This window comes from Lingula anatina, chromosome 4, assembly GCF_051362555.1.
Source record: "Lingula anatina isolate TDL-2025a chromosome 4, LinAna3.0, whole genome shotgun sequence".
In the NCBI taxonomy this organism is placed as follows: domain Eukaryota; kingdom Metazoa; phylum Brachiopoda; class Lingulata; order Lingulida; family Lingulidae; genus Lingula; species Lingula anatina.
In genome coordinates, this window is record NC_141770.1 from 24,950,680 (window position 1) to 24,966,138 (window position 15,459).

Here is a 15,459-nt window from a genome sequence, read left to right on the forward strand (position 1 = left end):
AAGCCATTAGACTACATTGGATCATGGCAAATAAAACACAAAATTCAGGCGACACTTACTGATGTCACGTAAGTGTTCACGATTTTTGAAATGCCCTCATTATAAACTGTTTAGTCGATTATTTAAAACAGAAGAGAAGAAGTTAAATTAAAATGGAGCAAGCTGGTCGAGATCAGCCTTTAAAGTGATTTTGTAATTCACTCACCATTCCTGGTTAAGAATTAAATTAAAATGTTGTTTTTCAACTTTTTTTTCTTGCAATTTCTTCAGATGTTCGTGGAAATCATCAAAAGATGTGGTGTGTACATGCCAAATAAGCACCATTTGATATTGAGTGTATTATACACATTAATGACAAGTTTCATCGTTGTTGATGAGCAGTTTTAAACCTTGTCATGCATTTGGCACAACTAAATCGAAGGAAAGAAGCAATTAGTAAATAGACAGTCAAAATAAGTTAAATTCCAAATAGTGGACAATGCAAACACGAAAGTCATTTTTAGTCTATTAAGAACTTGTAAAATTCATTCTATCTAGTTAAAGTGGGGACTTTTTTTTTTTCGAAAATTAAAGACAGGAGAAAAAACGGAAATCTGCTGCGAACCTCTTCCTTTATTAATGATAGTTATCTTACCAATTTAAAGACATGATGCTTTAAGCAAAAAATCTACATCTGTTGTAAATAATTATATGTGGACCAGTTTCACGAGGTGCCCTCTTCAGTGTGTTCGCATACAAACAAACCCACACGCACGTGCGCGTGCGAGAGAGAGAGAAAATCAGAGTCAAAAGTTAGATCTACGTTTTGATTCAAAAATAAAACCCAACGCGTCACTGAAGTGAATAATATTTTATTTATTTTTGGTGCCAAATGTTTTGGGTTATTGCACAAACGAATAAAATGACAAATGGATGAATGTTTCTTTCTTCGAAAAAATGATAATTGGTTACTTTCTTACAAATAAGAATTGTTATCCAGCTACTTTGACAATGACAAGATACGAAAATATCAATAATGATGATGGGATCAACATTTAGGTGGGTCGTCATGTATGCTAATTACACAATCTACCATTTCACATTTAACCATACTCTGATAGGGTCAATTGCATAATCTAAAACTGGTTATATCTGACCACTTTCTAAACCCGGTTCTTATTTCAAAAAAGTGCATCCCTTGTATATAAGTGAGGTAGCGTAACGAGAATTGCCAGGTAAATTCATAATCAAAACGTGTACACGACAATCAGTAGCGAATTGCTTGGCTCATAAGCCACAATTATTTAACCCGCCAAAGTCTCGGACTTATGGTAAAGATCGGATATCCTTAGAAGACAAATCATGTGTACTGGGGCGGATGGAGAGCTATTTACTGACAGACTTCCAAATTATCTTTGTTGATTCATCCTCCAATTTTGACCGTCTTCCAACAGTAAAATATAGATACCTGTCAAAGTTAACTTGAAAATCTGACCGTCTTCCGGAAGACCCAGAAGACGGCCTAAATCCGCCCCGTGTACCTATGGGAGAAGATCGTAAACAATTTTCTGTCAAGACAAAAAGATACTGCAGGAGGAAATGGAGACGCAATAAACTTTACAATGAAAAAGCCGCCTAAAAACAAGTAGAAATGCTGCTGTGACTTTATAATACGCTTCCTATGAAGCGGACAGAACAGCAAAACATAAAGAAAATGCGTGCGACTTCGTTTTAGAATTATATTACCTCCAAGCGGGTTAAATGGCGTTTGCTTATCTTACGTATACATGGTGCAATTGGTCCGAGTGCCTTATAACCCAAATACATGTCCAAAATAAATGCTTGATATCAAACTAATTGGAACGTTGTAGTTATCAAGTTAGCGATTTTGCATAGCATAGGTATGGAAGACGTTTCGGTGCTCTTCTGGACTCTAAGGCCATTTTGTGAGATTGGATTTTTAAAACTGCTTTCAGTGATTGCATTAAAAAACTCGGCTGATGAACTTTTGAAATTTTCAAGTGTAGTTGGTCCACTTATATTCATAACAATCTACATAGTTATGCAACGTATATGAGATAGTGATTTTAATATGAAATCGTCTGTCACACAAATGATAAATGCGATGTGTTTATTTGGTCGCCTTCGCCTGGATCACTAAGTTGTATAAACGACACTCTTGCCGCGTTGCGTCCCATTGGTTCTGTTTGTACAGCAACGCTCTGTGAGGTCACGCCAAGTTGGGCAGAACTATCAGTGGTGCCATCTATCGTTTGCGTGGACACCTCACGTTTCGTGCTTGGCGTCCCGTTAACGAAATGTACTTTCACATCCCCCTCACTTAATGAGCGTGTCTTAAATGGCGGCTTGTTCATTATTGTTCTTTCATCTTCCAAGTCTCCGAGCCCATTTTGGTCATCCATTTCTTCTGATAGTTCAGGTATTGCGAACGACCTCTGAAGTAATCTAGACTTCGGTCGTGAAACCGGTTTGGCTGCCGCCATGGAATGGAGAGTATCTTGAACCTTGTTTAGAGAGTTCTGAAGTGCCCGGATAGAGCTAGAGACGCTGTTGTTGTTGCTGGGAGTTCGATCGCCGTCCTTGCGACCTTTAAAATTGTTGAGGACTTCAAATCTGAAGCTTGAGATGTCTTGTTTTAACTCTTCATTTGTCACTGAAATGAAACGCCACAAACTTTACTATCACGTTTTATTGCGATTTGAATGTGCATGTTACTGCAAGCCATAATCGTACATTAACATTTGAACATAGGCCTACATGTAATCCTAAGCCATAATTATAGGTACATTTGAATAACATGCAATTGTTACCTCGCTCGTGCCCCAGCTATTTGCAAAGATAAAAACCCAAAGACCTATTGAACGGCGTCACACAGCTATTTCTGTCGTTTTGTTAATTAATTAATTAATTAATTATATTTTTATTTCTTTATTTGAGATCACTCTGTCCATTGTTCCATTATCATCATTTTCGATTATTCCATTTTTGTTTTTATACAAACCCACCTTCTTTATCATCCTCCATAGCAGTCTCAAATATATAGCGTTTCACTATGGACCGCACAACTTTCTGGATAAATAAAGATTGTTTTACATGTTAGCAAAGTAATAGGCTTAGACAGGAGAAATCAAAAACAAATGTGGTCATTTTTAATGTTGATTTAATTGCAAAATCATTCTATATATGTACGGAAAATAAAATTCCAACTGAAACCCATTCTAATAACATTATTAGAATAATTGAACTAAACACCACTAAATACAAATATATAGATTATGATTTACATTTTTATGTCACTTTGCTTCATATAAAATTAGTTTTAATTTCAAAATATTAAGATTGCAGATAAAATAAGTAGCTAACTAGCAATCTATATGCTACTCTACCTAACTTTAGAATCTATGTCTAAGGATCAATTTTTCTGCAACAGTGCAACAACAAGAAAAGCAAAAATTATAGATCAATATAAAGCAGCTAACTTTACTCATGAAATTTTCAAGGCACTCGGCAGCAATCAAATTTGAATGAAAGCAAGTTACAATAGAATGCTGACAACTAAGTAGCGCATGTGCATTTCACAAAGATACACTCTGAAAAATATTTTTGTTTTTTTTTAAGCTTTAACCCGTTCCAACTTGTATGACGTCAGAGACGAGACGTACAAGTCTAAATCCGTCGTCACACGCTTTCCTCTCCCTTCCCTCTCACCGCTCAAAATAGAAAGAAAAACAACTTTGTTTTGTGAGTTACAATTTAAATGTTAAAGAGACTGAAAACTTTCACTTTCACTGCACCCTCACTTAATTAATACTTATTAATACTTATTTCAAACTTAAAAATATAAAGATAAGCAAGGCAGAACAAATTGTCACAGTAGTTCAATTAATGTCATAGAAAAGCAAAACTGTGAAATATTAATTAATGAATGAAAAATCATTCAAAGTCTACAAAGCCTACATCATTGCTCCTTAAAGGCAGTAAATGAAATCTTGCGCCTGATATAGCCTAGCCAGGCATGCAGAGTGCATGTAGCAAGCAAATTTGCATCGCTTAAAAGTGAAGTACAGACAGGAACACACGGAAGTGGTATTGCGTCACGCTTTGGACACGTGACTGGCCGGAAGCGTTATGACGTGGCAGAGTGATCCAAAATACTCACGTGAAGGAATATGGGTCATGTTGTCCAAGGGATCATCTTTACTATACTGACACATTTATTATTCTATGACCTAACTTGTTTTTTCAGACGACATTGATCCACTCTGACATTCGAGCCCCTAAGTGCTTGCCCTCATAACCACTAACTTTCAAAATTAGAACAACTTGCACCAAAATGCGTAACTTAAAACTGAAAAACATAATCCACAAATCATGCATTCAAATAAAATTTGTTTTTCCTGCAAAAAAAATGAAATTAAAGTGCAACCGTTCACCAAATTGCATGTGTAGTCCATTCCATGACATGCTGCATGTGGAAATGAGTAGTGCGGATTTTAATTAAAGTGCGATTTCCCAATTGAAAAGGTAAAAAACGAGTTATTACAAATTCTAACTTTTTAAACATACATGTTAGAAATAAAGGGTCGAAAATATGAAAAGAAACGTTTTATGAACAATGTAGTTAAAAAACCCCAAATTTTAAAGATATTAATATTCCAAATTCTAGAAATACGCCATGCTCTTTTAGATATTGCGATAAAAGAAGATTGTGCGTTTCAATGTATTCAAGATATGCACTTACGGTGTGTGTATGTAAATATCCGTCTATATATTCCTATGTTGTTCATATACAAGACAACTTCTCACTATGAAGTAATGTTGTGTCGTCAGTTTAAACTGTTGAAGGTCTACCTCAAGGAAGCAGTCACCTAAGTGCAATCCCCCATATGATACAGTCAAACTACACCGATCATTGTGCGTGTGTGTGTTAACATTTAGGAATTGCGTAGGTGCAAAATGGGGGATGTTTGCAAACTTCTGCCTCTTAAAAATAGACCAAAAACCGTTGGACAAAATACTTAAGCATGAATTGTTTAAACTCTTAAATCAAAATCGAGTTCTTTTTCAATGAAAGATAATTCGATTGTGGTCCCTTATTGTAAAACAGGTGCAAAATTACATGTAATTGGACTACTACCTATCTGGACCCAAGTACACTTAATATTTGTTCTAAAAGATAAGGTCTGTTTTCGGGCTAAGGTGAATTTGTGACACAATTTTCCTTTAATTTCACAATCTCTCAAAGTGTTTAAGTAAAAAATAACTTCGTCTAAGTTAAAACTGATGGGAACAGTTCCTGGTGTGTTTTTGCACGCGCACGCGCGCACGTTTTAAAAAATGTGTGTGTGTGTGTGTGTGAGTGTGTTAAAAGGGTAACGTGGGTACAGGGCATCAGGGCAAGGAAAGTTTTAGGATCACCCTCTCACCGAGTATGTTAGCTTCAGCTCAGAACGAGGCTTGACGTCACTCACGTCACCGGCGTCCACATCCGCGTCCGCTTCTGCTTGGTCCTCCCCCTGTATTGACCCCTGCTGGGACCCCTGGTTGCTGTCTGCCCTTTCTACCTCATCCAGACTGGGGAACTAGACGGAAATAACAATATTTATCACAATTTTTTAAGGCGCGGGTGAGGTTCTATACAAACAAGGATGTCGTAGCGCAGGTGATATTGGTTTAGGTAAGGGAGCTTATTTAGGGCTGAGGAACACTTATATTACTTATATTATTATAATTGTACCATTAATCAGAATATAATTACCATGGGATATATTTAATGCTAAGAATATGTATGTGTCATTCTACATGGCTGGTGCCTCACAACGGATATTCATTGACTCAGAACACTGTCTCAATATAGTACTGGTACAAGCACGAGCGCACCATCTTTATTCTGGCATTGTGCTCGTCTTTTACGCACTTTGTTGAAGTTTTTCCTCAGTTTTGGTTCTATTCTTGGTGTCATGTCGTAGGCTTCGGATGTCGTCTCCACTGGCATGGTGCAAGCCTCACGAACTTCCTTCTCTACAGCCGCCCTGCAGAACTTTTCTCTGATTTGCCTGGTTAAAACAGTAAAAGTAAAGTGGCGTTCCATTATTTCAATTTCACCAGGTGAAGTTAAATACAGCACTTTAACCAAGTTGTCAAACGCTGGACTTGTATAATAATAATAATAACAGTCAAGTATAAAACCAAATATAATACTTTAATTTGTTAAACAAAAAAAATAAATGTCACTCATATATTTTGCTAAAGTTTACTGGTCCTATAAGGATAAATATATATACAATCCTGAAACACATATACGTGATAATCAGCTGAATAATGATACTTTTTTAAGAACTGTCCGTGCCATATTAATAAGAACACCCACCCTATGAACAACAGCACTAAATGCTTGATGGATTTAGGAGTTGGAAGAATATTGAAAGGAACCGGAAGTGTGGTGCCATCCTCTATGTACTCCATGAACAGCTTGGAGCGGGCAAACTTCCACTCCATGTCCGCATCTTGCTACATGTAAGAGTGAACAAGATTGGTTAAATTAGTTGTACTACGTGTTAGAGACAATACGGTTGGCCAAACAATCACGTTATTCTTCGAAGATGATTACATTTTAATAATGCTGCGTATAGGCCTACACATATTCATTAGAGAGACAAAATACCTTAAGTCACATTAGTGTACATAGTGTAGATATGGAAATTAACTCGCTCATTTGCTACCATTTGTTTTACATTTCACGCACCTGTATCACCTCAAAGGACTTGGTCATCACAGCTATCAACATAGTCAGCAGTACTACCACAGTGGTCAGGTTGTACACGCCGTACATGATGTAACCCACGGACTCGGTGAAGACGGCGTCGTATCCATTCAACTGGACCACCTGTGACTCTCCAAGACCAAATATGGCCCAGAACACCGTGCGGAACGTCAGCTCGAATCTTGAAAGAGAAAAAAAGATATACCTTCAGGAGTCGAAACAGACGGTCGCCCACTCGCCAATGCGACTTAGAAACGTCCCGGGCGACTACCTGTCAGGGGTACTGGTCCGTTTTGGCGACCGCTGGAAAGTGCCGAACATCGTTGCCAAACCCACAGTCTGCGACGTTAAGCACTAGCCCGAGGCAATTGCCCACCTAAAGTGGCACCGGGCTAGTTGAAATTTTATAAAGCACTAGCTGTAATTTTGAACCTATTTTAACACTCAGTAAGATTTCAAAAATATGAGTCGCCAGTCTTCTTTGTCCCTGCCTCTAATTTGACGTTTCTAGAGAGTATGACATGCCTCTCAGTTGAAAAAACTCACACCTAGCTCAAACTACTGAATATTGATTAGTTGCTATAAATAACTTCACTGTAGTTATAAATAGTAGCAGTCTGTCTGATCAGCGTGTCGGCATCTTTTTATTTGACCAGTTTGTTGTCATGACTACAAATTGCCGTCAATCAAGAAACTGGATCAGACCAGAATTCTTTGGTACTAGCAACAGGTTTTGTCAAAACAACCTTGTCTCCGAAGCAAGTGTAATGTATGCGTTATCTCATAGAACATTTAGGTTAGGACCACTTAGCAGACTGAGGGGTGGAGTGTTCTATTTCCTTTTTTGTTTATATTTTTTATTTATAATTTTAATGTCCACGAGTAAATACATGGCAGTTACATAAATACCCTATGAACTATTCTTGACAATGTGGGATAGTTCGGTTTATGCCATGGCTACCCCTCCACACTTTGTCCTCATAAAGTCCTTGAAAAGTTGTTTTTACAAATATATAACCAAAAGAAATGTTACCAAAAAAATTGTAAGACGTTTGTTTAATTACCCTTACAGCACCTATCTATTTTAAATTAGAAGTGGCATTATATACCGATGTAATTGGAAATAAATTGTCAGAAAAGAGCCATTGTCAATAAAAAGAATGGGAATTTAAAAAAAAAGATTTGATTGCATATAAAAAATGGAAAAAAAGATATAATAAAAATATGAAAAGTAAGGGTAACTATATTCAGTATTACAAATTAAAAAAAAAAGAATTTTTTCAATATTTAAAGAATTAAATATATTTTTAATTAATTTTACCACCCCATCAACTGGAAATTAACCTGATTGACTTTGTTATTCACTTGCTCTACTTCTATAATAAGGTTTAAGAAAGTACAGTATGGTACCACAACTCTTTACAGCATCTGCTTAAACTTTTTAAATGAATTATTTAAATTGGGCTAGTGTTTTTTGGTTAGGGCTAGTAAAGTTTGAGAGAAGTTTTTTTCGTTTCGCGTTCAACCCCGGCAATTAAAATTAAATTAATTTTTTAAGATTAAAATATGGATATATGTAGAAGTTATATTTATTTCATAATAATTTTTTATATATCCATTTTATTTTTTATATATTATGATGATGATGAGCTAGCAGAAGAGGATGTGTACAAACAGTTAAAGGAACTGACTGGAATATGAATGTGTTTAGATAATCATATAGAAATAAAAATGGATGTTAAACATGTATGCGTTTTCGTTATATCTAGTAGCTTGAAACTACTCATTTTTAACGTAAAATTTTACGGACCAGTACTTCTTGGTACGGACCAGTACCTCTAAGGTCCACTGGTCCGTATTGGCCAGTCCTGCCCAAATTCTGTTTTGACCCCTGACCTTTTAACTGGTAACATTTCAATTTTCGACAATGAAATCCAATAATGGTGCAATAGGCGCACGTTAGATACGATTACAGAATATTCGATATTTTTGTTTTTCCTATCTGTACAAAACGTTCTTCAACTATACTTTTAAACAGTCGCGAATTTTGTTTAGCATGATTCTTTGTTTTGTTTAGCATGATTCTTGTTTTCGAAATACAACTGAGCTTTAACTACACGATGAGCAAGCCTAGAACGCTTGTACAACTTTCCTTGCACATTGCCGGTTAACGATTTTGGTTAAATACTCGCTTACGTCCCAAATCCTCCCTCGGCATTGGTCGTAACGTTTCTCTTCTCAATCTCTACCTCAAGGCGGACGCTGGGATTGAAGTACCAGTAGAGGTTCTGAAGGCCAACCATGAACGCCAAGAACATCATCAGGAAGATGAACATGAACTTGGTGACACTCTGTAAGATAATTAAGGACAAGATATTCATCAGAATTTGGTCAATGACACAAACAATAAAATGTGTTTCAATGTAATTTGGGTAAAAAATTGCTAAAACTACGAGTGAACGCCAATGTACTCACTGCGACATTTTAAAGTACCGTGGACTCACAGAATGGTCTTTACAGTAATGGGCTTTTAAATGGTCAAAATGGTTTTCAACTTGGTGGATGCTACTCCTTTGTAATGCCCCTATTTCACACAGACCACGAATCCCACGAATGGCCATGAATTGACAAATTTCACGATTCGTGGTTGAATCGTAATCAGTTCGTGAAGTTCTTAACAGATTCGTATATATTCGTAGTCAGTTCTTGCGCTTCTTGACCAACAGGAATTGGTGGCAAAAACTATGATGCCCCTATTTCACACAGACCACGAATCCCACGAATATCCAGGAATTGAAAATTTCAGGATTCGTGGTTGAATCGTAATCAGTTCGTGAAGTTCTTGACAGATTCGTATATAATCGTAGTCAGTTCTTGCAATTCTTGATCAATCGGGAATTCGTGGCAAAAAATTTGAGCTGTTCAAAGTTTTGACCACGAACTCCCGATTCCCAAAAATCGTAGTGAATTTCTGGACAATATTCGTGCGATTCCAGCCGAATCCCACGAATATTCGTAACAATATCGTACCTGTATCGTAACTGAATCGTGAGCGTATCGAATTAGACCAGAAAATTGGCAAAATCTCACGAATCCTCACGAATCCTGAAATTTGTCAATTCCTGGCGATTCGTGGGATTCGTGGTCTGTGTGAAATAGGGGCCTAAGCGGTTTTTGATTGGCAATTCCTACTACACAACATGCCCGTTTGTAAACTTTGATCCGTGTATATAAGAGAGTTAATTATAAACAATTTCGTCGAAATCGTAACCTCATACACGGACCAAACTGTGAAAATTAAAAGTTTTTACCTTCACCATTCGCCCGAGAGAGATCTGTGTTGGTCCGACCGTGGAATTCGCTGGTAACAGGGCAGATATACGAGAGAAACTCAGCACATTGGCTATAGCAAACAATCCCTCGGAGATATAGAATGCATCGTATTTCTGCCACAAATAACGGTCTGAAAAAACAAAAGTCAATTCCAATAGAACAAGTCGATATTTAACTTTCAATTTTTTATAAAGAGCGCATGGTTGTAAAGATATACATTTACTAAGGTATTCAATTAATGATTTTCATCGTTGCACTTCGGTGTAGGTAGTTTTATCTGCACTGTAAAATCTAGAATTATGAAATTTGTTCACTTGATATGAAATCACACCAGAGCGTATCTTTTGTATTACGTAATGGCATTTTCAATCCATTGTTTCAATCCATTGTTTCCCCTAAATTCTTGTCGACAAGTATTACCTGCTATAAGCCAGTAGAACTGATTCCTTGCCTCGACCTCCCCCACGTCCAACTGATACCACTTATCTTCCGAGGCAAAATAACCAATGGCGTATTTTGTCTGAAATTTGATAATATTCACACTAATTATAGTGCATCTCATCATATTTGAGTTAAACAGTATACTAACATTTTTCTTATACATCCGACCACGGTATATAATTGACTTAACATGTGTGTAAACAAAAGTACTAATATTATTGTCGTAAAAAACAAATGCTATGAAAGTGGAACTCGATATTCACCATAAGGAAATTATTACTAAAATTAAAGGAATAATATTATTCAATAAAATATACCTTTTCATAACAAATGTATCTCAACGTGAAGGAGGTTATATAACACATAATCATACTGCTGTCGAGGATATTATACAATGACCACAGATACTCTCGAATCCCAAACTGGTAGACCTGCTTACACTCTTGCCACAGCATGCCTGAAATGTCACGTGATATTGACGTACCAATTACGTGATAATGACGTAAAAATGAGCGTCAAAGAAGTATCCCCCTAGAAGACTGCAATCAATTTCATTGTCATCAAGTATTTGTATACTAAATAAAAAAATCAATAAAACCCTACTTGCGCATGTACTACCTTTCATCCTGCCTTTGAGATATGGCCTCTACGCTTTTGTAAATAATTTAGTTCGGAAATGTTTTATATCAGTACGTAAAAAAGTTTCCATAAATCATCACTGCACTATAGATAACCGGGATAACCAACTAACTAAATTCTCCTTACCCACAATCCATATCACAATGAGTATCTCTAAAGAATCAGGCACGTGGGAACGCAGTATAAAATCATCCGGATAACCCTTCGTTGTGGTGGACACATTCTTGTGGCGTAGGTAGTAGTCGTACTGCGGCTGGTAGTGGGAGAGTCTCCTTCCATTGGCAGGGTTGGCAGTCAGCGTGAACACCAGGATCATGGTGAGAAAGGTGACATAGGTCGTCGTGCTGGATATCATTTTTACAATGGGATACTTCAGGAACTTTCCCACCTATTAAAGAGAAAAGATGTAATGTTCAATAAAAAGAAGATTTTTAACATTCTGTGAAAGGGATATGCCCATGTTCATGTAGCAAGTAATGCACAAATGCACTAGGACAATATTTGGCTAATAATGAATGTGGCACAAACATAGCACTTTTTTGAAACAAAACTAGAAAAAACTTTTTCTGTTGGCATTCACTTAAACTTGAATTTCACCATACGTAGCAAACTTAATTATTGGTAAGAAACATTTTATTGTTACGGATTTTGATAGCACTGTCGATACTTTGCCCCTAATTCTCAAATATTTATAAGACAATACAATAAAACAACGAATGTCAAAACAGTCAAATTCTTTCGAATATGCCATATGTAGGTCATGGAATGCAAAATTTCCTTAATTTGGTTCCAACAATGTCCCGATAAATTTCTCTTTCAACTCACCCTGGAGTCTGGTGCGAAGATGTAGACAATGGCCAGCAGGGGATATAACAGGATGAGCAGTACCACGAACAGCACGCGGTAAAACCAGTTGTTGTGTTCTAAAATCTCACGGACGCCGTCGTACCAAATGCCGGTAAGTTTCTGTTGACAGAACGGATGTGTCACGAACTAGAAAAAAGAACATTTGCAAAGATTATTAATTTTAATATGCAAAAGTTCTCAGATTACAGCAACAAAAAGTTTTGACCATCGACGAACAAAAATCTTTACAGCAGTTTTGTGGCAAGAATTCTAACTGTGAACACCAAAAATAAACACTAATACCAAAACACTTACAATTCCGGAAAATGTGTGTAACTCTTAATTTTCCATTCACAATCCATATTTTCAATACATTCTTAGAAAAACAGACATCATAGTGATTAGCAGCCCAACGTACTTTTATTGCAAATCTGACACTCCAAACGTAATTTGTTTTTGATGTCCAACTCTGTTCACAAAATGCGAACTAATCGATATCTCAAATGTGACCATTTTAATCAAGTACATTTTTATTATTCTCACCTTCTTTTCTAGATATATAATTGCCAATTTGAACCTGGCGAGTTTACTGTAGCGTTCCTTGGACGCTCTTCCGGTCTTGTTCAGAACAAGGTCCAGCTCGGCACTGCTCCGCACGCGGTCCAACAGACGCACGACATACGTGCTCAGCTTGTCTGCTAGCTCTTTGTATTCATTCTGAAAAATAGTAAAACGATTATAATTTTTAAAAAAACTAATATAACAGATGTTTGGTCTTTTTACTCTTTCTCCTTTGCAGTGGAGATTATTTACAAGTTTTTTTCAGTTTCATGTAGATTTTATTGATGAGCTTTTCAGTCTAACTTGTCATTTTTAATTTACCAGAAAGTTTAACATATCAAATCATATAATTTCATATGAAATTTTTAAAAAACTAGAAACCCCTATGTGTTTGATGGCTTTTTCGACTAATGTTAACCTTAAAATGTCTTTCCATAGACGCCACTTCTCTCAACTCCTTGGCTAACTCAAATGCCGTCAAAATGGGATCTCTGCTAGCAAGCGAGATGTATGCCTCACTGGCTAACGACCGATAGCTTTCCAATCTCCGTATTCTGAATCTCAATTGGTCCTCTTTGGCCCCTTCTTTACAAGAACAACAATTACAGTAATAATGATGTGGTCGATGTATCCTCTCCCCTCGCATCAACAATAACTGGACAATTTCAAACCGATTGTGTTGTGCCGCCAACATCAGCGGAGTAATATCCATAGAGAATTGCGAATCGTCCGAGAGCACGTTGGAGACCCTTCGAGGCGCATGCGCGTGTTCTGCCACGTGGTTTTTGTCTGTGTTTTCACACTGCGAACCGTCCCGACTGTTTTGTTGTTTTGCATAGTAAAGGTAGGTTGGGTTTTTCAGAATTGTCTCTGCAATTTCTTGGTGTCCCAGTGTAATACATAGGAGCAATGCGTCGTACATGTCTCTGTATGTGCATCCTTGTTTGATCAGCAGTTCAGCGACCTGAAAAAATGAGGAAAAAAAAGATTTTTTTTATAAATCATACTAAAGATTTAAGTCCTTGCATTTTTCCTTTGGTGATATATATGAATGGCGCTCAAAGTTGGAATTGGCTTTCATTGCATTTTGGCAGTCACATTCACTTACTGAACACAATACAGCCATAGTTACATTTTTAATGGTATACCCCATCCCACTATACCCAACACACACTCAAAAGAGTGACCTGTACAGTCTTTGTGCTTTTCTCTCTCTCTCTCTCTCTCTCTCTCTCTCTCTCTCTCTCTCTCCCTGTGTGTGTGTGTGTGTGTGTGTGTGTGTGAGAGAGAGAGAGTGTATGCAAGTCGCGTTTAAGTCAGCCCGTGTATCTTTCTAGAAGCAGTTATACAGGCAAACCCTCACCTCCAAGTGTTCATTTTCAGCTGCCAGACGCAGGGGAGTTCTTCCTAAAGGATCTGACCTTGTCAGGTCAAAGTCGGGGAGATCCTCCGTGAGGAACTGCCGCACGCGCGGAATGTCTCCAAACTCACACGCATGGAAAAACTCTTCTTCCGTTTTCGAGAGCTAGAGAAAGAGGGTAGAATATATCATAACAATGTTTTTGTCAATGGAGGAAAAATTTAAGCAAAAAAATATATTACATTTTTCATACTTTAATAATCTGTTGTCCTTACTTTCTGGGGAGTAACTTCTGACTTATAGATGAATCATGCACTTTTGTGTTGTGAAGAACATACAAAACCTACGCATTAGATCATGGACACTCAAGAAATATAAAGAATTTCACAAGTACAACTGAACTTTCTTCTTTGATCTATTTATGACACATTACCTGGCTGTCGGAAATATTTTCACTAAAACTGAATGTTGTATTTATCCGATGTCGGCCTCCGCTGTTGGCCTTTGATCTCTCTGAATTAGCAAAATAAAGTATGTTAAATATACCATTATACATAAGTTTCGTTGGAATTGTTATGACACATGTGAGCAATACAAGGTAGTGTAATGTGTATTATTACACATTACACTATCTTGTATTGTGTAATAATACACATTACACTATCTTGTATTGTGTAATGTGTATTATTATCATTTCCATCCAAAAATAGGTCCATTAATGATTTTAATGAACAAATGCACCAGTACATGTCCTTGGAGGAGGGGGGAGCTGTCGCCTAAGAGGTTTTTTGGAAAAGTTTGAGGGGATCTGTTTAAAGTGTAAGACTTTTTCTTTCTAACAATGTCCTACTTTTCCTTTGTTCAGCTCCTAGATGAACACGAAAGACAGTACAAGTAATGTGCTTGCAAAAAGTGTTGGCCTTCAACAGCCCCTTCCCCTGTAGTTTGTCTGAATACGGCCCTGGTATATGACATTTATATAACTGGGTTATTTTAGTGGCGGAGAGAGGGGGGGGGGCGAGGCGGAGGATATTGCGATAGTTGAGACTTTTAAAGCAGTCGCTTCATATACAAACGGTCTTATCTCAACACTTCCAATCGCTGTCCAGTGTGAGTCCAGTCTTAAAAAGACAAGGAGAAAAATCACTGTAGGCTGACGTGAAATCAAGTCCGTTTTCTGTTTGTATCGGTGGAATTGAAAATAAAACTGCTTAATAGAAGTGGATGGAACTCACTGCTTTCACCATATTTCTCTAACAGAAAAGAAAATTCGACGCAAACGCAGGTTTAATGGATAGTATATTTCCAAGTCTACCCCCCCCCCCCCTTTGTGGAGAACTTGGAGCAAGTGCACACAATATATCAAATATCCGTTGATTTCCATGCACAACATAGTATATTATTGCACATAAATTGTCTTAAATGTAGCAAAGTGACATAAACTAATGATTCAAGATCCAAGTATTACGTGAACCGTTGCTCACTGATAACTTAATTAAGTTGAGGAAGCAGGCGC

The 15,459-nt window shown here is 37.1% G+C and overlaps 1 protein-coding gene across 9 annotated transcripts in view; it reads right to left on the reverse strand.

Moving 5' to 3' along the window:
• Nucleotides 1–835: 835 nt before the first annotated feature.
• Nucleotides 836–15,459, reverse strand: part of LOC106151511 (short transient receptor potential channel 7) — a 36,432-nt gene continuing 21,808 nt past the window's right edge. For 7 of the 9 annotated variants that reach the window (XM_087010886.1, XM_087010891.1, XM_087010890.1 and 4 more), the window contains 17 exons: nt 14,377–14,456; nt 13,947–14,108; nt 13,002–13,547; nt 12,566–12,739; nt 12,002–12,169; nt 11,303–11,564; nt 10,855–10,994; nt 10,517–10,616; nt 10,075–10,226; nt 8,960–9,114; nt 6,746–6,944; nt 6,371–6,510; nt 5,918–6,056; nt 5,427–5,582; nt 4,742–4,774; nt 3,006–3,069; nt 836–2,653 (listed from right to left, as the gene is read on the reverse strand). In XM_087010886.1, coding sequence (XP_086867012.1) covers nt 2,085–2,653; nt 3,006–3,069; nt 4,742–4,774; nt 5,427–5,582; nt 5,918–6,056; nt 6,371–6,510; nt 6,746–6,944; nt 8,960–9,114; nt 10,075–10,226; nt 10,517–10,616; nt 10,855–10,994; nt 11,303–11,564; nt 12,002–12,169; nt 12,566–12,739; nt 13,002–13,547; nt 13,947–14,108; nt 14,377–14,456 — 3,239 coding nt within the window. In that variant the 3' untranslated portion in view covers nt 836–2,084. The remainder of the gene's footprint in view (nt 2,654–3,005; nt 3,070–4,741; nt 4,775–5,426; nt 5,583–5,917; nt 6,057–6,370; nt 6,511–6,745; nt 6,945–8,959; nt 9,115–10,074; nt 10,227–10,516; nt 10,617–10,854; nt 10,995–11,302; nt 11,565–12,001; nt 12,170–12,565; nt 12,740–13,001; nt 13,548–13,946; nt 14,109–14,376; nt 14,457–15,459) is intronic. The other 2 variants (XM_087010895.1, XM_087010888.1) reach the window with 2 other exon arrangements.